We start from the raw sequence: 22,979 nt of genomic DNA, 5'->3' as shown, positions 1-22,979 counted from the left end.
GATTTCAATCTGCCCACCTCAGCCTCCTAAAGTGCTAGGATTACAGACATGACCCACCGTGCTCGGCCTTCAGTACTTCTTAAGAACTGGCCCACACCTCTCCCAGATGATCATGTAAACTTTTAAGTGAACCAGTAGTTCAAGCACAAGGTTAAGAACAAAGTTGAGGCCAGGCGCAGTGGTTCACGCCTGTAATCCCAGCACTTTGGGAAGCCAAGATGTGTGGATCACGAGGTCAGGAGTTTGAGACCAGTCTGGCCAACATAGTGAAACCTCATCTCTATTAAAAATACAAAAAATCAGCCAGGTGTGGTGGTATGCACCTATAATCCCAGCTACTCAGGAGGCTGAGACAGGAGAATCACATGAACCTGGGAGGCAGAGGTTGCAATGAGCCAAGATCGCGCCATTGCACTCCAGCCTGGGCAACAGTGCGAGACTCTGTCTAAAAAACAAAAAAAAACACACAAAGTTGAGATTTAGGTTGGGATTCATACAACCTGTAGGCTAGATCTGTTCCCTGTCCTAGTTCCAAAACCTAAGTGGGAGAGATCACAGGCCACTGATTGTTGAACCTAATTTATAAGGCTTTTCAACATTAAAAAAAAAAAAAGCAACTGGCCAGGAGAAAAAAGCAACCAGCCTGGACAACAGAGCAATGTCCTGTCTATTAAAAAAACAACCACCACCACCAATTGTTAATAATTCTGATTTCTGGATTCAGTAATTTGATCTCTAGCTGGTGTGGCACAGCCTTGCAGATTTTTTTTTTTTTTTTTTTTTTGAGACGGAGTCTCGCTCTGTCGCCCAGGCTGGAGTGCAGTGGCCGGATCTCAGCTCACTGCAAGCTCCGCCTCCCGGGTTTACGCCATTCTCCCGCCTCAGCCTCCCGAGTAGCTGGGACTACAGGCGCCCGCCTCGTCGCCCGGCTAGTTTTTTTTGTATTTTTTAGTAGAGACGGGGTTTCACCGTATTACCAGGATGGTCTCGATCTCCTGACCTCGTGATCCGCCCGTCTCGGCCTCCCAAAGTGCTGGGATTACAGGCTTGAGCCACCGCGCCCGGCCTAGCCTTGCAGATTTTACGGTTCTATCTTAGCTCCTGTGTTTGTGTCTTTCTGCACTGGGCAAGTTGGCCATATTTCCTAAGTGGTATCTTAGGTTTCCAGAACAGCTGAATAGTAGGGACTAGGAAACACTTAATAAGTAATTTCACTACTGAGTTCCCAGAGAGATGTGTTCTTAAAAAATTCCCAACCAGGCATGGTGGCTCAAGCCTGTAATCCTAGCACTTTGGGAGGCTGAGCTGGGAGGATCACAAGGTCAAGAGATTGAGACCATCCTAGCCAACATGGTAAAACCCTGTCTCTACTAAAAATACAAAAATTAGCTTGGCATGGTGGCATGCGCCTATAGTCCCAGGTACTTGGGAGGCTGAGGTAGGAGAATCGCTTGAACCCGGGAGGTGGAGGTTACAGTGAGCCGAGATTATGCCTCTGTACTTCAGCCTGGTGACAGAGCAAGACTCCATCTCAAAAAAAAAAAAAAAAAAAAAAAAAAAAGCCCATTCAGGGCAGGTTTATTCTGGTCAGAGTCTGGTGAACACGGGGATTCTTTCTTGTTTTAGGACGATTTCAGACCCAGCACTAATTCATGGAAGATCAGTTTTCCTCACAGTTTAGAGAGATGGACATTTTCACACACTGGGGGGCTTCAACGATCTCCTTCTGTATCATGAATATGTCAGAGAGCTGTGAAGTATCAGTGATGATTTTCTTTCTTAAACTAATTACTTTTTTGTATGTCATTACACAGGTACATTTTTAAAATGTCCATTACTCGAGTTTAGCTAGAATCTAGTCAGTAAAGTTTTCTGGTCTTTTCCCAGGAATAATGGAGCCAATCTCAAAGGCACATAGCCAATGAGAATCAAAAGAGAAAGAAAGAAAAAGTACTAGATAAGTAGGTAACATTCACAAGCAAAATCCTGACTACTGATGAATGGGACAAAATATTGTCTTAACATACCTGTTCTGAAAATCATAATTCCCCTATGTTGACAAAAAGAACGGTGCTATAACATGAGGCATAAAACATAGCACCTCCTGAAGTGAACATGGTATGAATCCTAGAGCCTCCTCTCAGCCTGTGTTCACAGCAAGACTGTGAGCTCTTTGGTCTCTCATGCTTCCTACTTCCATCTCTTCTTGCTTTTCTGCTGCCTGTGCCCGTGTACCCTGCACTTCAGTTACCAAATTTTATGGCATGAGGCACAACCCTGGTGGTTTGATAGACACATGAGAAAGTGGCTAGAGTATCATGTCTTCATGAAAAGGCTAAACTCCAGCTCCTTATCTACTTGTTGATTTCTCTTAGGATGGTACAGACAACACTAGATCATCAGTCTTCCACTCTCTGGGGTCTTAGTTGGTGGATCTAGGGAGCAATGTCCTTCTGATTCCTCACAGGCTTATTCATAGATGAGCTAACCCTACCTTGATGACTTCATCTGGTATAGCTTCTTGTTTGTACTGGGTTCCATACCACTCTTCTGTGCGATCAGTTTTTCCTTCAAAAGATTTAGAAACTATTGCAACCCTAGAGATAGAAAAAACAAACAAAAAAACCCTGTAAACTCACACTGTATATATAAATTTAAAGAACCCGATTCAGGACAATATAAATAATATCCAAGAACGTGCTGGGCCTCTTAAGACCCAGCAAATCCTGTAAGGCTTAGTCCAAACAAGCAATATAAGAATAGAGGTTTCTGATCATAGTCCCTGTTACCCTTTAGTTATAGTCCATTATTTTCAGTGTGAAAAAGTGCTCACAGGAGAGATTCCTCTAGGTTGCTACTGACTAAAATTTAAAAGAAGAGTAGCTAGGGGAAAAAAATATAACAAGGTCGGTTAAAAAACAGTCCTTAAAAAAAGCAAAGAAGTTGCGGATGTGGTGGCTCATGCCTGAAATCCCAGCACTTTATGAGGCTGAGGCAGGAAGATCGCTTGAGACCAGGAGTTCAAGAGCAACCTGGGCAAAATAGTGGGACCCGTCTCTACAAAAAATTTTAATAATTAACCAGGTGGGGGGTGGCAAGCACCTGTAGTCCCAACTACTTGGGAATCTGAGGTGGGAGGATTGCTTGAGCCCAAGTGTTTGAGGCTGCAGTAGGCTAGAATCACACCACTACACCCTTGCCTGGGTGACAAATCAAAACCTTTTCTCTTAAAAAAAAAAAAAGGCAAAAAAGTACTCCTTCCTAGGAATATCTCAGGCGCAGAATTAACAGGAATGATAACAGGAATGACTAACGAAACCTGTTGGCTCATCCAGATATTTTAAAAACGTGACACACATACCCAAGAAACTTTTATTATTGCTTGCTACATTTGTGCTCTATGTTTTTTCCTGCCAGAGACTAGCATCAAATATATCTACTACAAATACACAGGCCTTCCTGCTACTAGGGGAGAAAGGGACAAGACCAAAAAATGTCTACCACTGTAACCTCTGCCTCCCGGGTTCAAGAATTCTCCTGTCTCAGCCTCCCAAGTAGCTGGGATTACAGGCGCCTGCCACCATGCCTGGTTAATTTTTTTTTTTTTTTTTTGAGTCAGAGTTTTGCTCTTGCCACTCAGGCTGGAGTGCAATGGTGTGATCTTGGCTCACTGCAACCTCCGCCTCCCGGGTTCAAGCAATTTTCCGGCCTCAGCCTCCCAAGTAGCTGGGATTACAGGCACCTGCCACCATGCCCAGCTAATTTTTGTATTGTTAGTAGAGATGGGGTTTCACCATGTTGGCCAGGCTGGTCTTGAACTCCTGACCTCAGGTGATCCGCCTTCCTCGGCCTCCCAAAGTGCTGGGATTACAGGTGTGAGCCACCACGCCCAGCCTAAAAGCTTTTTTTGATGCGACAGTAGAAATAGCCCAGAAGAGAAGTCAGATGGAAAAAAGTGTTCAAGGACGGGCGCGGTGGCTCACGCCTGTAATCCCAGCATTTTCAGAGGCCGAGGCAGGCGGATCATGAGGTCAGGAGATCAAGACCAACCTGGCTAACATGGTGAAACCCTGTCTCTACTAAAAATACAAAAAATTAGTCAGGCGTGGTGGTGGGTGCCTGTATTCCCAGCTACTTGGGAGGCTGAGGCAGGAGAATGGTGTGAACCTGGGAGGCGGAGCTTGCAGGGAGCCAAGACTGCCTACTACACACCAGCCTGGGCGACAGAGCGAGACTGTCTCAAACAAAAAAAGAAAAGAAAAAAAAAGTGTTCAAGGAGGGAAGGCAGAGGTAAAATGATGTCAAAAGATAAGTGAACAAAAAATGACAAGACTAGAGGAGCAAAAGAAGTTCACAACCAGTGGAACTCTAAGCCATCCCTGTGGAGCACTATCAGGGACACTCTGCCTCTACTGCCTTTTAATCATCAAAGTTGGAATCATTACACCCCCACCAGTGGACTCAACCACAGGCTGGGACCAATCCTATTTTGAATCTTATGGGTCAAGGAATTCTAGCCAATTAGCTTGGGCAACTTGGTATAAAGTCACTCCTGCTATTGGTTCCACTTCTCCCTTAAGTCCCAATTCCCAATTCAAATAACTAGGTCCATATCTGTTCCTGCTTGTTCTCACCTATCCCCCTAGAGGTTTGATTCTAGCCTCTGAATGCTGGCCTCACAGCTGAAAGCCTAGTACTTGCAATCAAAACTCCCCTCTGATGATACTCATCCATTTTGAGAATCTCAATCTCTTTTCCAAATACCTGCCCCTTGTAGAACCTCCCCAACTTCAACGCTAGTAGTCTGACCTACCATCTATTTTTTATTCATTCTAGACAAAATACTCTACCTGGCTGACTGGACTTGGTCTTGTTATCTGGTTTTTAGTAGATATCCTAAAGCAAGCTGACTCACCTGTCAGTATGACTGACTAATCCTCCAGCTGTAGGTGTTTCTGATCTGGCCTATCTGCCACTAACCACTATCAGTTCTAGAAAACATGCTAAATAAGAAATATGTTCCACAGAAAGATACAGAGGAATCATACGGTTTGACACATCAAAGAGTTCTATTATTGCACCCAGAAGGAAGTGATTCATGTTGGTAGTTCGAGAATCCCTTTTGAGTTGTATGTGTAGAGTTCACAGAAATCATATAGCTGTATGAAGAGTGTATGGTATCTCTTCATATGTGTAAGGGCATTCAATACATGATAGAGCCTATGCAGACTCAGGCCTAGGATCTCGGGCTTCCACTTTTGTTGATTTCTCAGAGAATGAATGGATTGATTCTCAAGGAGACTTCTAAAAAACATATTAAGTAGAAGAATCTGGTAGATGGTCTTCTCATCTACTCTTCCATGAAATACTTGATTTCTTTTCTTTTTAAAGACAGGGTCTCACTCTGACACCCAGGCTGGAGTGGAGTGGACTTGCCCTCTGAAACAAGAAAACCTTAAACTCAGTTCTGAGAGAGAAAGTAAACAAGCTGCCAAGCCAGATGCTCTGGAGGATGACTATCTGACACAGAAAGCAGACACTGAAGGCTGTGTAGTAATGCTTAGGTTAAAAAAAGGAGGGGAAAAAGGCAGACCCATCAAGTACAGTCTTTAGGGATTTGGATAGCTATATACCAAAGTGAGGTGTACGGGTAACATGTGAAATGTTATTATAAGGAAATAGACAAGCACAGTTCCTCAGACTAGGCACAGATCAAATACCAGACTAACAAAAAGAGATACTTTCAGACCAACAGTTAGTATATCATTAAGGAATTCAAGATTGAAATATACAATGAAAGGGAATGTATGAGGTAATAAATAAAGACAGGGAAGAAAATAACAGTAGAGACAGAGTATACATACATCAAACCCATATAGACACCTATGAACCAGAGTGTGAAAGTACAGGGAAGAGCACTTGAATTAGGAGAAAAACAATAATTGAAGTACAGATACCTATGGTATACACAACCGCAGACAGTTGAGAAAAACTAGTACAAATATTGGAGTATTTTAGACCATCTGCTGAAAATCTAATTATACGAAAAATAGGGTTTCTTTTTTCTGAGATGGGGTCTTGTACAGTGGTGTGATCATACCTCACTGCAGCCTTGAACTCCTGGGCTCAGGTGATCCTCCTGCCTCAGTCTCTCGAGTAGCTGGGACTATAGGCATATACCACCATATCCAGCTAATTTTTATTTTTTTGGTAGAAACGAGGTCTCACCATGTTGCCCAGACTGGTCTCAAACTTCTGAGCTCAAACAATCCTCCCTCCTTGGCCTCCCAGAGTGCTAGGATTACAGGTGTGAGCCACCATGCCCAGCCCAGTTTTTTTTTTAATGTGGCTAGAGTGTGGGGGAAGAAAAGGCTGCCAATATGGTAATGATGTGATCCTTAGAAATGAGTGAATAGGCCAGGCACGGTGGCTCAAGTCTGTAATCCCAACACTTTGGGAGGCCAAGGCTGGTGGGTCACTTGAGCCCAGGAGTTCAAGGCAAGCCTGGGCAATACAGTGAGACTCTGTCTCTATTTAAAGAAAAAGAAAGAAATTTAAAAATGAAACATGAGAAAACACAACCTTTTCATACTAAAACTTACAACAGCAAGAAAAGGAAGCAGTGGGCTAGAATGAATGCTGTTGACTTCAAGTATATTTAAAAATGTTTGGAGGGAACGCAGCTGTCAAAGCTGGATGGAACTCACCTGGAAACAAAAGGTCTCCTGACTACAGACATTAAAAGGCAATATGGTTCCCAAATAATAAATTCTCTTGAGATTTTTACAAAGGATCCCTGACAAAGAAAAGGGAAAAGATATCCAAATAATGAGAAGAGGCTTCATAGGTAATTGTGATTAATTCAAACAGAATTAGTGGAAAGGGCACAGACCTGGCAATAAGAAACTGGGATTCTGGCAGATACTGTGAATCACTTTCTTTGAAATCTTGCCAAAATTACAGATCTAAGTTAGGCACAAGCCATTTAGCCTCTCTAAGCCTCAGTTTCATTAATTTTTTATTTTTATTTATTTATTTTTTTTGAAATGGAGTCTCACTCTGTTGCCCAGGCTGGAGTGTAGTGGTGTGATCTTGGCTCACCACAACCTCCGCCTCCTGGGTTCAAGCATTCTCCTGCCTCAGCCTCCCGAGTAGCTGAGACTACAGGAACACACCACCATGCCTGGCTAATTTTTGTATTTTTAGCAGAGACAGGGTTTCACTATGTTGGCCAGGCTGGTCTCAAACTCCTGACCTCATGATCCGCCCACCTCGGCCTCCCAAAGTGCTGGGATTAGAGGCATGAGCCACTGCGCCCGGGCTTTTGTATTTTTAATAGAGACGGGGTTTTGCCATGTTGGCCAGGCTGGTCTTGAACTCCTGACCTCAGGTGACCCACCCACCTTGGCCTCCTAAAGTGCTGGGACTACAGGCGTGAGCCACCACACCCGGCCTAATTTTTAAATAGGGATTCAAATTAGATGAACTCTCTCCTTCCACTAGTAAAATTCTACACTATCATGATATCAAATTAGATTTTTAAAGGATACACAGAGAAGACAGAAGGTTGAAAAAAAAATCTATTGATGAGACTCAAAAATCATACTTAAATAGTGATGAGGCTCGTGAAAAATGCTAAAAACCATTTTTTTAAAGTGTGTGTGTGCGTTTTTTTTTTTTTTTTCTTGGGGCGGGGGAGACAGAGTCTCGCTCTATCCCCCAGACTGGAATGCAGTGGCATGATCTTGGCTCACTGCAACCTCCACCCCCTGGGTTCAAGCGATTTCCATGCCTCAGCCTTCTGAGTAGCTGGGATTACAGGTGCCTGCCACCATGCCCGACTAATTTTTGTATTTTTAGTAGAGATGGGGTTTCACCATGTTGGTCAGGCTGGTCTCAAACACCCAACCTCAGGTGATCCACCTGCCTCAGCCTCCCAAAGTGCTGGGATTACAGGCGTGAGCCACCACGCCTGGACTAAAGTGTTTAAAGTAAGAAAAAAGTCAAGAAAGATAAGGCTTAAAGTTGAGAAAATTCAGTCAACTTTTATTGAGTTCTTACCAGGTCAAATTCTGGGAAAGACAAAATACAGTTCCTATTTAGAAGAAACTCATAATTTAATAGGACACATGACCTACAGCAAAATGTAATCAGTTAATCTCATGTTAACAGATGGCAGGACTACTCCTCTCTTATTTACCTTGTCTTTGAAAGAAACATGGGTCTTTAAACTGTAAAGGTGGACCAAACACAGAAAAAAGGAGTTGAAGATAGGTGAATGAGCCACGTATGAAATCACCTCTCTAGCCAGGTGTGGTGGCTCACGCCTGTAATCTCAACAATTTGGGAGGCTGAGTCCGGTGGATCACTTGAGTTCAGGAGTTCAAGACCAGTCTGGCCAATATGGTAAAACCCTGTCTCCACTAAAAATACAAAAATTAGCTGGGTGTGGTAGTGGGTGCCTGTAATGCCAGCTACTCGGGAGGCTGAGGCAGGAGAATCCTTTGAATCCAGGAGGAAGAGGTTGCAGTGAGCCGAGATTGTGCCACTGCACTCCAGCCTGGGCAACACAGCAAGACTCTGTCTCAAAAAAAAATAAAAATTAAAAAAGAGAAATCACATCTCCAAATACAGATGAGTCACAATTTCTAATGCTTATGCCACTACCAAATCCTAACAGAATCATTGTCCATCATCTTTTAGAAACGCTGGCGAACACGAGATGAGGCAGAAAACTGGAGATGGAGATGGGCAAATGCTGTAACTTTCAAAAAGAAAAAAGGAGTGAAGCCTGAACACCATAAGCCAGTAAATTAGGCATTGATCCCTGACAAAATTCTACAATTAACTGTCAGACTGTCAAACATTTAGACAAGAAGACCGTTGTTACCACTAGGACTTTCATGGATTAATTAAGAATAACTTCTCCCAAATAAATGGAATTATTTATGACTAAAGGAAGGCACATGACAAAGACTCTATAGCTGTTTTTGTAGATTTAATATGGTAAAACAGGCACCAAATGATAGGATCGGGGGAGGCGGGTGACAATGATCATGGAGTAATAACAGGTAAACACCTTTGAACAAGTCATCAAGTCTCAAAATTCAAAATAATTTTCTAACAATTAGGACTGGCAAAAATGAAACTGGCTACCTTAGTATTATGAGTTACCCATCCTTGGTAGAAGTTAAACTGAAGCTGGTAACTACTTAGCTGGGATACTACAGAACAGATACACAGTACCATACTGCACTATTTTACATAAGGGACCTGAGCACCTTGGATTTTGATATCCATGGGAGTCTTGGAACCAATCCCCTGCAGATATGGAGGGCCAAGTGTATACCTAACAGGAGTTGGATTAAATGGCCTCTAAGGTTCCTTTTATTCTTAAGAGTTTCCTGTTTATTTCCCTACCTGGTTGCAATGTTAAACTTGTCTCAGTGGGTATTAAAGAAGGTAATCTTACCCTTGAGCCACCCTAGTCTGGCCTGGCAGTTGGCAATATTATCCCAGGTTGTTTTGCACCATGTATCACTGACCTACTGCAGTTACAATTGTAACAGTCACAGAGACCAATCCTGTAGAGGAAAAGTGCTTTCTCTTTAAATATGAGAGTAAAAAGAAGTACCTAATTGCATAAGGTATCACATTTAGAAATATGCAATTTCAAAAGTAAAACATATGCTCCAGCAAATGCACTCCTACAAAATGTTGCTGGGTCAATTACTGGCTCTAGAGCAGCAAGAATTAGAATTTAAATCATGGTTTTTTCCTACAAAAAAAAAAGCACATCCTTATTATATGGTATAGCTTTTTTTTTTTTTTTTTTTTTTTTTTTAGACGGAGTCTTACTCTGTCGCCCGGGCTGGAGTGCAATGGCCGGATCTCAGCTCACTGCAAGCTCCGCCTCCCGGGTTCACGCCATTCTCCTGCCTCAGCCTCCCAAGTAGCTGGGACTACAGGCGCCAGCCACCTCGCCCGGCTAGCTTTTTTTGTATTTTTTAGTAGAGACAGGGTTTCACCGTGTTAGCCAGGATGGTCTCGAACTCCTGACCTTGTGATCCGCCCGTCTCGGCCTCCCAAAGTGCTGGGATTACAGGCTTGAGCCACCGCGCCCGGCCTATGGTATAGCTTTAATACAGCATTAGCTTGTGTTTGTACAACGCTTTTTGACTTTGCTAAAACATTTTACATCATATAAAGCACTATCCCCATTTTGCAGATGAGCAGGGTTCAAGGAAATTAAATGAGAGCCAGTATTCATGACATTATATAAAGTTAACTTTTCACAAATCCCCCTTTCAGGACTGTCAACTCTGAGGTGTCACATAAGTGATTCAATAAACATTGAAGGAAAAAAATTATGTATCCAAGATCTCATGACTAGTAGTAGGTGACAAAACCACACAAAACTAGTAACTGGAAGGAAGCTTAAAGATTGTTTAGTGAGGCCGGGTATGGTGGCTCATGCCTGTAATCCCAGCACTTTGGGAGGATGGGGCGGGTGGATCACTAGAGGTCAGGAGTTTGAGACCAGCCTAGCTAACGTGGTGAAATCTTGTCTCTACCAAAAAAAAAAAAAAAAAAAAAATACAGGCCGGGCATGGTGGCTCACACCTGCAATCCCAGCACTTTGGGAGGCCGAGGCAGGTGGATCGCCTGAGGTCAGGAGTTCAAGACCAGCCTGGCCAACACAGCAAAAGCCCATCTCTACTAAAAATTCAAAAAGTTAGCTGGGCGTGGTGGCAGGAGACTGTAATCCCAGCTACTCGGGAGGCTGAGGCAGGAGAATTGTCTGAACCCGGGAGGCGCAGGTGCAGTGAGCCGAGATCATGCCACTGTACTCCAGCCTAGGCAACAAGAGCGAAACTCCATCTCAAAAAACAAAAAACAAAAATTAGTCAGGCATGGTGGCAGGTGCGTGTTATTCCAGCTACTGGGAGGCTGAGGCAAGAGAATTGCTTGAACCTGCAAAACAGATTGTCTAATAAGTTCTATTAGTAAATCTATAGCTCTTCCTCCTCATGTTGGTAAGAGGTTTAATTTGTAGAAGGTATATGATAAAATTCAACCAGATTTAGGTTGATTTTTTTCCCCCCGGAATACATAGGTACACTGAGGAAAATACAAATATTTAAACTGTTTTACTTGCCTAAATGAGGCAAGTATTAAAATTAGTGTGGCAAGTAAAGTAAAAATTAGTGTGTGTTCTGGGTATTTTTCTTCCATGTATTTTAATCATGTAAGTAAATGCATATATCACTTAATGAGCAGTTTTTAATATTGATGATGTCCATTTTATCAGTGTGTTTTTTTTTTTTTTGAGATGGAGTAAAGTGGTGTGATCTTGGCTCACTGCAACCTATGGCCCCCCAGGTTCAAGTGATTCTCCTGCCTCAGCTTCCCAAGTAGCTGGGATTATGGTAGAGATGGGGTTTTGCCATTTTGGCCAGGCTGGTCTTGAACTCCTGACCTTAGGTGATCCACCCACTTCAGTCTCCCAAAGTGCTAGGATTATAGGCATGAGCCACCGCGCCCAGCCTTCTTTAAGGCACGGTCTCACTCTGTTGCCCAGGCTGGAGTACAGTGGCATGATCATGGCTCACTGCAAGCTCCACCTCCTCGGCTCAAGCGATCCTCCCACCTCAGCCTCCTGAGTAGCTGGGACTACAGGCATGCACCACCACACCCTGCTAATTTGCATTTTTTTTTTAGAGATGGGGTTTCATCATGTTGCCCAGGCTGGTCTCGAACTCCTGAGCTCAAGCAATCCTCCCTCTATGCCTTGCAAAATGCTGGCATTACAGGCGTGAACCACTGTGCACGGCCAATGTGTTTTCGTCAGTGGTTACTGCTTTTCATGTTCTATCCAAGAAATCTTTGCCTATCTCAAGGTTTTGAAGATATTTTCCTATTTTTTCTGGAAGTTTTATAGATTTAGTGCTTATATTTAGGTCTATGATCTATCTCAAATTTTATAAATAGTATGAGGTAAAGGTCAAGTTTCATCATTTTTCATATAGATATGCAGCTGGTAGAACAGCACCATTTGTTGAAAAGATTTTCCATTCTCAATTATGTTGATGCTCTTGTCAAAAATAAAATCAACTGACTGGCCGGGTACAGTGACTTATACCCTCATGCCTGTAATCCCAGCACTTTGGGAGGCCAAGGTGGGCCGATCACCTGAGGTAATGAGTTCGAGACCAGCCTGACCAACATGGAGAAACCCCATCTCTACTGAAAATACAAAAATTAGCCAGGCGTGGTGGCATATACCTGTAATCTCAGCTACTTGGGAGGCTGAGGCAAGAGAATCGCTTGAACCTGGGAAGCAGAGGTTGCAGTGAGCTGAGATCGCACCACTGCACTCTAGCCTGGGCGAGAGTGAGACCCCATCTCAGAAAAAAATAAAAAAAATAAAAAAGGCCAGGTGCAGTGGCACATGCCTGTAATCCCAGCACTTTGGGAAGCTGAGGTGGGAGGATCATTTGAGCTTAGGAGTTTGAGACTAATCTGGGCAACATAGTGAGACTCTATCTCTACGAAAAAATTTAAAAATTAGCTGAGCATTGGTGGCATATGCCTGTAATCACAGCTACTTGGGAGGCTCAGGCATGAGAATTGCTTGAACTCAGGAGGAGGAGGTTGCAGTGAGCCAAGATCATGCCAGTGCACTCCAGCCTGGGCAACAGAGCAAGACTATTAAACAAACAAAAAAAAAAGCCGGATGCGTTGGTTCACGTCTGTAATCCCAGCACTTTGGGAGGCCAAGGCAGGCAGATCACCAGGACAAGAGATCAAGACCATCCTGGCCAACATGGTGAAACTCTGTCTCTACTAAAAATACAAAAATTGGCTGGGCATGGTGGCACGTGCCTGTAGTTACAGCTACCAGGGAGGCTAAGGCAGGAGAATCGCTTGATCCCAGGACACAGAGGTTGCAGTGAGCCAAGACTGTGCCATTGCACTCCAGCCTGACTCCATCTAAAAAAAAAAAAAAGAAAAAAGGCCCAGAACAGTGGCTCATGCCTGTAATCCCAGCACTTTAGGAGGCTGAGGTGGGCGGATCACCTGAGGTCAGGAGTTTGAGACCAGCCTGGTCAACACGGTGAAACCCCATCTCTACTGAAATAAATTAGCCAGGTGTGGTGGCGGGTGTCTGTAATCCCAGCTACTCAGGAGGCTAAGGCAGGAGAATTGCTTGAACCTGGGAGGCGGGGTTGCAGTAAGCCAAGATCGCGCCATTGCACTCCAGCCTGGGTGATAAGAGTGAAACTCCATCTCAAAAAAAAAAAAAAAAATTAAACCAGTATAGTGGCTTGCACCCATAGTCCCAGCTACTCAGGAAGCTGATGCAGGAAGATCACTTAAGCCCAAGAGGTCTAGGCTGCAGTGAGCTATGATCCTGCCACTACAGTCCAGCCTTGGTGACAATGCAAGACCCTGTCTCTAAATAAATAAATCAAAAGAAGAAAAACAGCCTACCAGGATTTGGGTTATGATGACATTGAGTCTATGAATCAGATTGGAGAGAACTAACATATTAATAATATCAAGTCTCCTAATGTATGAATATAGTATGCTTCTTCATTTATTTAAGTCTTCTTTCATTTTTCTTGGCTACTGTTTGCTCTCTTCTACTGTTTTTAGTTTTTTATGTAGAAGTCTTGCTTATCTTTGGTTAAACTCATTCCTAGTATATATGCAATTCATTTTTGTATATTGACCTTGCAACCTGTGACTGTGCTGAATTCACTTATTAGTTCCAGATTTTTGCAGGCGAAAGTAGATTCCTTAGGATTTTCTACATACGCAACCACGTGTATCAGTGTATATATCACTTTAAATCATTTAAATTATGTGAACTATATCTCGCCATCCCCCACTAGACTACATCAGGCATGAATAACTTAACATATTAGCTTATACAAATATTTAATCTACAACTTTATCTGTTGTTCGCTGAATGGAAAAGGAAAGATTTCTTCATTTTTCAATTCCTCAGTAAATTACCTAGAGTTGAAAAAGAGCATTTGCTATTAAAGGCAGAATGATCAACTCATCAATCTCTAATGAATTCACAGCTGTTGGTAACTTCGTCTAGTTTTTTAGTATGATTTTCTGTATCATAATCAATTTTTGAGTAATTAAGGATTAGGCAATAAATGGGGACTTAACATATTGACAAGAAACTGCATAGGAAACATTGTAACCTACTGGGTACCTCAAACCGGAAATTCAATTTCTAAATAATTTTACATTATTTTCATTGAAAAAGATTTCTAAATTTTGACCCTTAATATATTTTTTAAACCTCAAAACCATGGTATCTTATTCCAATTTTAAAATTCTAGGCTCAGTAAGAAAAAGAAAAGATAATTATAGGCTGCGCATGTGAATCCCAGCACTTTGGGGGGCTAAACTGGATTGTTTGAGGCCAGGAGTTTGAGATCCACCTGGGCAATACAGTGAGACCCTATCTCTATAAAAAATTGTTCTTGAAGCTAATTATTTGTACTCACCCAAACACTGTATCATAATATAAAAAATCATTAAAACTTTTTAAAATAGAGATGGGGTCTCACCATGCTCCTCAGGCTGGTCTTAAATTCCTAGGCTCAAGTGATCCTCCTGCTTTGGCTTCCCAAAAAAATAGAATATTTAGCTGAATCCTAGCATGAGGTCAGGTAAAATCTGGCTAACAGTATTTCCTAGAAGAAAGTCACCTGAGTCCACCAACCACCTAGGAGTCACAATAGATAGGTCAAGCCCACCTGAACATTAGAAGACATTAGTTATTGTTCTCAACCTAAACAGTATGGTGCAAGTCATATATATGCAATTATAGCTAATGAATCTTTGATAATATGTCTGGAAAAGTTCAAACAATGGTAACTAGGAAAAGACTCTGACAGTACAGTCTGTCAAAAGGATTTTTTTTTTTTTTTTGAGATGGAGTTTCACTCTTGTTTCCTAGGCTGGAGTGCAATGGCATGATATTGGCTCACAGCAACCTCCACTTCCCGGGTTCAAGCAGGTCTCCTGCCACAGCCTCCTGAGTAGCTGGGATTACAGACGCATGCCACCACACCTGGGTAATTTTGTATTTTTAGTAGAGACGGAATTTCTCCATGTTGGTCAGACTGGTCTCGAACCCCCGACCTCAGGTGTTCCGCCCACCCTGGCCTCCCAAAGTGCTGAGATTACAGGTGGGAGCCACCATGCCAAGCCCCAAAAGATTTTTTCTTCAAAAAGTTCTATCACATTGTTGATCTTATTCATAAAACAACTGTTCCAAAAAACTTATTTACTTAATCACCAAATTGCCAGTAGAATTTCAAAAATACTTCCCTGAGGAAAAAAATTAAAAATGTAAAACGTGTCATTCAATTATATTCCATCATTTGACTTTAGAAAACATATATGAAATTCAGTTTTAAGGGAGGAATATCATGTGGTGGCTCACAGGCACTTTAGGGACTACTTTCCTCTAGCAAGAATACCTCTGCTGCTGTAAGAGTTTGGACTTTTGATTTCCTGGTTAACCACTGGTCAATCAGGAGGATTCTGAGATTGTAATCTTTACTGTGGCTTAAGAAAAAGAGGGTGTCTTCACTTGCTTATACGAGCCAGATAGGTTGGGCTGACACTTTGGGAGTTTGAGTTAGAATAAAGTCAGGTTAAGACAGGTTATTATTCTATTTTATTTATGATAATAAAATTATATTTGTTTTTTAAAATGTCCTCATCTTTTGGAGATATTGCCTCAAAATAATCTAGGGTGGAAGGAGGATGACTGAAGAGGGATGGATAAAAAAGACTGGCCATGTATCAATGGTTGAAGCTTGCTGTTGCTTCATTATACTATTCTCTACTTTTGTAATCATGCTTGATAAAATGTTTTAAAGCATTTTATTCACAATTTCAAGTTTTTTCAGATTCTAATCACTATTGAAAATTTAGTGTATAATAGTAAAATCTGTATGGTGACTCACCGGACATTTTCTGGTCTGAGTTTATCGAGAACCATCTCTATTAAGTCAGGTCTAAATTCTTCCAGTAAATATTCTGCTGTGAGCACTTCTTCTAGGGGATAATACTTTTAAAAAGGAAAATATAAATAAATATACATAGCTACTACATAGTTTATTAAAGCAGATATGTAATACATTAAATTCATTACTGTACACCCTTTCTCCCTTCAATTAAATTTTACTCCATTGGAAAAATTTTCTGAGGCCCTAAATCATTTTCTCTTTCCTACCACATTGTTAAGCAGTTTCATATTGTTTGATGATTCTGCCAAATATACTGTTAATCTCCAAACATACTTCCATTATAGAGAGCAAAATCACATTTCTTTCAGGGAAAACCATGAATATTTCTGGTCAAAAATTGAGTACTTGTTAATGAAGAAAATTCGGTAATAAAATGCTGACACCTACAGGATTTTTAAATATAAAGTACACACATTTTTATGAACAGAATTTCCTAAATTTCTATGAAACAAACTAGACAAACATTTGGGAAACTGTTGTGGGGAAAAAAACGGCTCATATTTTTGACCAGTGTAGAAAAACAATCCAGAAGATGCTTTTTGGTAAGAGCAACTTCCAATATTGGTAAGAGCAGCTTCCACACTGACTGATTCATTCATCCAATAAATATTTAATGAACATCTACTCTGTGCCAGGCACTGTTCCACGTACTATGGATAAAACAGTAGGTAAGACACATGAAATCCTTTGTCCTCCAAGAAGTGCACAAACATTGTAATTGGGAGGGAGGCAGACAATAAACAAATATTGTAATTTTAGTGAGAGGTGCTATGAAAACAATAAAAAAGGGGGAGGGGCATTATTTTAGATTGGGAGGTCAGAGAAGGTCTGAGGAGAAGAAATCTGAGGGGAGACTCAAATGATAAGAATCTAGCCAGGCAAAGATCAGATAGAAGAGTGTTTCATGTAGAGAAAATAGCAATGGGGGAGGAATAAACTTAATGTCTGAAAATTAGAGAGCCAGTACAGTTGGAGTGGAATGCAAATGGGAGAGGTGGGCTGGACAGTAGTATGGAAGATGGCCAGATAGGCTGGGGCCACATCACCTTGTAGGCCAAGGAAAATTTTGCATTTTATGCCAACTCTGTTGGGAAACCACTGAAGGAATTTAAACAGAGGAGTGAAACATTCAGATTTTAGTTTTCAAAAGATCACGAGGCTGGAAAAATAAACTACAATGGGGATCAAGAGGAAAATAGGGATCCCAGGTAAAAGACTATCATGGTAGCCCAAGCAAGAAATCATGATAACTCAGACTAGGATGGTAGCAATGGAAATTAAAAAAAAGTAAATGATCAATAGCTTTCACATAAGTAGCACTTGACATGCTGCAGAACTGAAATATATTTAAAGCCAATAAGCAAAATGCGTATTTAATAAAAACATTACAGAAAATAAATTTCAGGATGAAAATTAAGATTTTAAACATATCCTGGCATCAACATTTGCCCTGTTGCTACAAAGTTTAAAGTTTTATACCTCAGCTTCAATTTTAATAATTCACTTATTATTGAAAATAATATATGCAAGATTGCTGAAATACTCTACACAGCAATGTATACAGTAAAATAACAACAAACTTACATGCAATATTCCTGCAATCTTAGATGTATAGCCCCGTGGCCTCTCTTTGTCTTTAAACCTAAAAGCAACAGCATTCAAGTCCTAAAATAGAAAATTAATCCAATTAGATACATCCACCCTTATTTAGAAACTTTTTTTTTTTTAAGTGTTTGGCTTGCACTATAAGCTTGCTACTCCATAAATACTCCATAAATACTTTATCACACTTTCTGAAAAAATGGCTATGCTTGATTTAGAAATGCATAGAGTATTTAAAAAAATTCTTAATGTGTATAAAATTTAATCCATCAACCTAGGCTTAAAACCAAAAACAAAATAGGTAAACAATTTTCAATGAAAATAACAAATACAGGATATGGCTCTATAGCCTAAGTTGTTGAAACTAGTAGCCAAAGAATTTAGAAAAACTGTGTGAAAGAACCTTGTGAGATCCAACAATTCCACCATAGATGATTTTGGTGACTCATTCAGAGAACAGCACCCAGATTAGGAGTTATTGTCATAATTTTTGGAAGCAGAAATTATACCTTTAAACTTTTATCTAGTTAAAAAGGATGTTTCTTATACTAAAATACATTTGAGAATCTCGATAGGCTTTAAAGCACATATTTTTAAAAACCCATTTTAAAAAGGCTTTTAAAAATTTGAAAGACAAACACCATTTGTTTTATGCAAAAAAAAAAAAAAAAAAAAAGCCAGGCTCTTCCCACACATACAATAATAAAATCACTTTTAATAACACAATCATACATAAACAATTCATTACTTCTTTGAGAGTTTGCTACAGATTTAAAGATCTGAAAATGACAGAGCTCATGCAGCTTCAGGCAGGAAGTAACATAACCCCTGACAGATTCTAGCTCAAGAAACTGCTGATTTTCTTCTGAGCGATGGAAAAGCATTTGATTTCTTCCCTTTTCCATCCTAAAAAGGGCTACATGATGCCTTTCCCCTTAGTTGTGCCCCAAGTAGCAAATCAGACTAGTACAACTAAGCCTTAACTAATACTATTATACATTGCAAAATTTTAGAGTTCAATTAGGAAAAAAACGTTAAAAGTTTAACTGGGCCTTAAATTTAAACTAATTCACATGTATTTGTTCTTGAAAAATAGATTCCTTAAGAAAAGTTTTGGTGAAACAAAAGTACCTTGCACTCTTGGAAAACCCATTCTTGAGGTCCTTCTGCACGTAACTTCTGAATGTATTGAAACATGTGCAAAATTATATCTTCAACATGTACTGGAAAAAAGGGGCACACTTAAAAACCATTCAGTCCTTGAATCCTTCAAAGCAGTGAGCTCACTCCTAAGGTAAAGTCAGGTAAGTGGAAGATGGTCCCTCTTAGAAAATGCAGTCCTCACCTCCCTGAGACTGGTTTTAGGTGTCCCACACACATGGCCCTCTGGGCTCAGGGATATGTGACAGAAAGGGTGTTGGGGCAGTAAATGAGCAAATAAAAAGCCAAGTCCACATTTAACAAGTGCAACATAATGATCAGTTGTTAAGGGGAGAAGAATCGTCCATGAAACAAAGGCCAAGTTACATATGAAAAATACAATGGATAAGTTGTATGAATTAAAGTGTTATAGCTTTCAACATAAAACAGATCCACAGCAAGAAGAAGTTAAAAAACATCATAGAAAGTAAATTTTCATTCAAAAGTAAAAAGGTGAATCAATACTTACATAATCCTTCCTCGGTCAAGTCCACATTAATGATAAAAAACATAAAACCTCGGGCTCCTTCCTTCTGCCCACCAACAAGAGTATTAACCCAGCCTGCAACATTCAAAGGAAATCAACATGATTGATTGCATATGTGGCTTCTTTGAAGCTAAGAAAAATTTTTTAAATTCATACTGTATGTTCCTAAGACATGAGAATGAACCTCTTGCAAAAAAGATGGGGGAAAAAATCAGTTCAGAAAAACAGTTTCAGATGGTGCAGAAGTGGGGTCTTTCCTGAAGATTCCTCACATCAATTCCCAGTCAAGAGTAGACTACTGGCTGGGCACGGTGGCTCATGCCTGTAATCCCAGCACTTTGGGAGGCCAAGGTGGGCGATTGCTTGAGACCAGGAGTTTGAGACTAGCCTGGGCAAAATGGCGAAACCCCATCTCTATCTAAAAAAGAAAAAAAAAAAAAGACAACAGCATGCCAATAACCACCATCTCACTTACTAACCCAAAATGGTCACATCTAAGAATGTTCATTCACAGGACAATATGCAGGAGAAAATGAGAGCCAGAGTGAAAAGATGTGGTGGACACTCAGAAGCTGCTGCCCAGGAGACTTACCCTTTGATTTAAGTTCTGATAACAGACTTCCAGGACCTTCATGCCCAATGAGATGACCAAGATAATGACCAGGATTTGATTTGTAGTATTTCTGAAGGTCAGGTATGGGAAATGTCACATAGAGATTCCTAATATCTTTAATGGGTACTATTTTGTAAAGTTGCTGGAGAAAACAAATCACAGAGATTAGCTATATACAACTCCTACTGAAGAAAATATTTCTAAACTATGAAGAATGATTTTCATGGAAGAATACCAAATTTAAGAGCAAATCAGGGCCGGGCGCGGTGGCTCAAGCCTGTAATCCCAGCACTTTGGGAGGCCGAGACGGGTGGATCACAAGGTCAGGAGATCGAGACCATCCTGGCTAACACGGTGAAACCCCGTCTCTACTAAGAAATACAAAAAACTAGCCGGGCGACCTGGTGGGCGCCTGTAGTCCCAGCTACTTGGGAGGCTGAGGCAGGAGAATGGCGTGAACCCGGGAGGCGGAGCTTGCAGTGAGCTGAGATCCGGCCACTGCACTCCAGCCTGGGTGATAGCGAGACACCGTCTCAAAAAAAAAAAAAAAAAAAGAGCAAATCAATTGCCACAGAAAATGATACACTGACCACAAATAAATAATGACTCAGCACTCTCCTAGTGGAATTTCATTACAGTCGGTATATAGTCCATGTTTGACCCCCTGAACCATGCAGCTAAATATTAATGGTTTTGAATGCTTATCTTCAGGTACAGGGTAACAGCTTCAACAGTTATTAAGACTACAGCTACCAAAACTACTTTTAGCATGTAAAGACCAGAACATATTGATATGTTTTTGGTGATTCATGATCCTAATAAATGTGAGATTGATTTTATTATCCTGACAAATACTTAAAACCACATGGGGGCTGGGTGCGGTGGCTCACACCTATAATCCCTGCACTTTGGGAGGCCAAAGGAGACAGATCACCTGAGGTCAGGAGTTCGACCTCAGCCTGGCCAACATGGTGAAACCCCATCTCTGTTAAAAATACAAAAATTAGCCGGGCACGGTGGCATGCACCTACAGTTCCAGCTACTCAGGGGGCTGAGGCAGAAGAATTGCTTGAACTTGGGAAGCAGAGGTTGCAGGGAGCCGAGATCGCACCGCTGCACACCAGCCTGGGCAACAGAGCGTAACTCCTTGTCAAAAAAACCAAAAACAGAAACAAACAAACAAACAAACAAACTACATATGGGCTGGGTACAGTGGCTCACGCCTGTAATTCTAGCATTTTGGGAGGCTGAGACAGGTGGGTCACTTGAGATCGGGAGTTCAAGATCAGTCAAGGCAACACAGTGAAACCCTGTTTCTATTAAAAATACAAAAATTAGCCAGGTGTGGCAGTGTGTGCTTGTAGTCCCAACTACTCAGAAGGCTGAGGTGGGAGGATCAACTGAGCCAGGGAGGTTAAGGCTTCAGTGAGCCATGATGGCACCACTGTACTCCAGCCTGGGTGACAATGCAAAACTCTGTTTCAAAGAAAAAAAAAGCATAAATAATGAAATCTCCAAAAATTTTCACCTGGTCTACGCTAAACTGGGTATATATTATGTCAACAAATTAAGAAGACAAAATGCCAAAATTTATGCACTTACTTTAAGATGTTCTTCTTGGAAAGGGTGTTCAGGAAATTCTGGCAGTGGGACACTTTTGTTCTCTACTTCAGAAAATAACTTTACCACCAGATTAGTCAAGTCATCTAAAGATTCTACAAGAAAACAAACAAGGAAAACAGAACTTAAGTGAATCATAACATACAACAGGGAGAGCTTAAAATCTTAGGATCTCCTGAAAAGTTTCAGTACCACTGAAAGGAAAATGTGAAAATGATTACACCTCACACCTATCTCTCTCTATTTTAAAAAATTATTCACAAGTATTATTCACAATATTATTTCACAAGTATAATAAAATTAAAACAAATATTAGAAACAATAATTAATTGCATTTGGAAAAATGACTATGATTATCAACAGGCATATATACTGAACTACTAGCAGAGTATAACATTCACCTTATACATAAAGAATTTCCTTCTATGGTATAAAATTATCTTTTGTGCCTTTAAATGTGAGCATTTGCATTTTATTTATAAAATATGCCTGTTTTTACTTCAATTTTTTGACATGTATGAAGGACTCCAAAATGCACATTTTATATATGTGTGTGTGTATATATATGATATTAGCAAAATTCTACTTTTGGAAGTATAACAAGAAATGAGTTAGGTGTTTGAGAAGAGGGCACAGCAGTCATAGGATGGAATAAAGAACAGCTTGCTTTTTATTTTATACCTTTCTGTGTGGAATTAAATTTTTTCCATTTGTACAAATTACTATTATCCTAAAAAGAAAGGAGTATAAAAAAAACCTATCTTTTTTTTTTTTTTTTTTGAGGTAAGGTCTTGCTCTGTTGCACAGGCTGGAGTGCAGTGGCACGATGCCAGCTAACTGCAACCTCCGCCTCCCAGGTTCAAGTGATTCTCGTGCCTCAGCCTCCCCAGTAGCTGGGATTACAGGCGTGCACCACCATGCCCTGTTAGTTTTTTGTATTTTTAATAGAGACAGGGTTTCATCATGTTGCCCAGGCTGGTCTCAAACTCCTGAGCTCAAGTGATCTGCCAACCTCAGCCTCCCGAAGTGCTGGATTTACAGATGTGAGCCACTGTGTCCAGCCAAAACATATCTTTTTATAAACAAGATAACCTCTCATCTTGATTCTGTCTCCTCAAAAACAGGTTATTTGTAAATGGTATAAACATTCATAACCTGTTACTATCAGTAAGCATTTGAATCAAATAAGAATCTTGCCTTGATATTCTGTGACCCATTTGGAACTTTTCCATGAATTCTTGGGAGTACTAAATTACTATTTGAGAGCTGCCTTTATATGGTGTAAAATTCTCTTTTGTGCCTTTAAGTGTAGGCATTTGCATTTTATTTATAAAATATACCTACTTTTGCCTCAATTTTTTGACATGTATGGTGGACTCCAAAATGTCCA

The 22,979-nt window shown here is 40.7% G+C and overlaps 1 protein-coding gene across 3 annotated transcripts in view; it reads right to left on the bottom strand.

Moving 5' to 3' along the window:
- The window catches only part of IDE (insulin degrading enzyme), a 112,329-nt gene that overhangs the window by 35,759 nt on the left and 53,591 nt on the right, over positions 1 to 22,979 (bottom strand). For all 3 annotated transcript variants that reach the window (XM_010381319.2, XM_010381320.2, XM_010381323.2), the window contains 7 exons: positions 21,572 to 21,684; positions 19,949 to 20,111; positions 19,339 to 19,431; positions 18,801 to 18,892; positions 17,652 to 17,732; positions 16,005 to 16,108; positions 2,495 to 2,597 (listed from right to left, as the gene is read on the bottom strand). In XM_010381319.2, coding sequence (XP_010379621.1) covers positions 2,495 to 2,597; positions 16,005 to 16,108; positions 17,652 to 17,732; positions 18,801 to 18,892; positions 19,339 to 19,431; positions 19,949 to 20,111; positions 21,572 to 21,684 — 749 coding nt within the window. The remainder of the gene's footprint in view (positions 1 to 2,494; positions 2,598 to 16,004; positions 16,109 to 17,651; positions 17,733 to 18,800; positions 18,893 to 19,338; positions 19,432 to 19,948; positions 20,112 to 21,571; positions 21,685 to 22,979) is intronic.

The sequence above is a fragment of the Rhinopithecus roxellana genome, chromosome 11, assembly GCF_007565055.1.
Source record: "Rhinopithecus roxellana isolate Shanxi Qingling chromosome 11, ASM756505v1, whole genome shotgun sequence".
NCBI lineage: Eukaryota > Metazoa > Chordata > Mammalia > Primates > Cercopithecidae > Rhinopithecus > Rhinopithecus roxellana.
The sequence above is the reverse complement of the archived record's forward strand: the minus strand, read 5'-3'. Positions and strand labels throughout refer to the sequence as shown.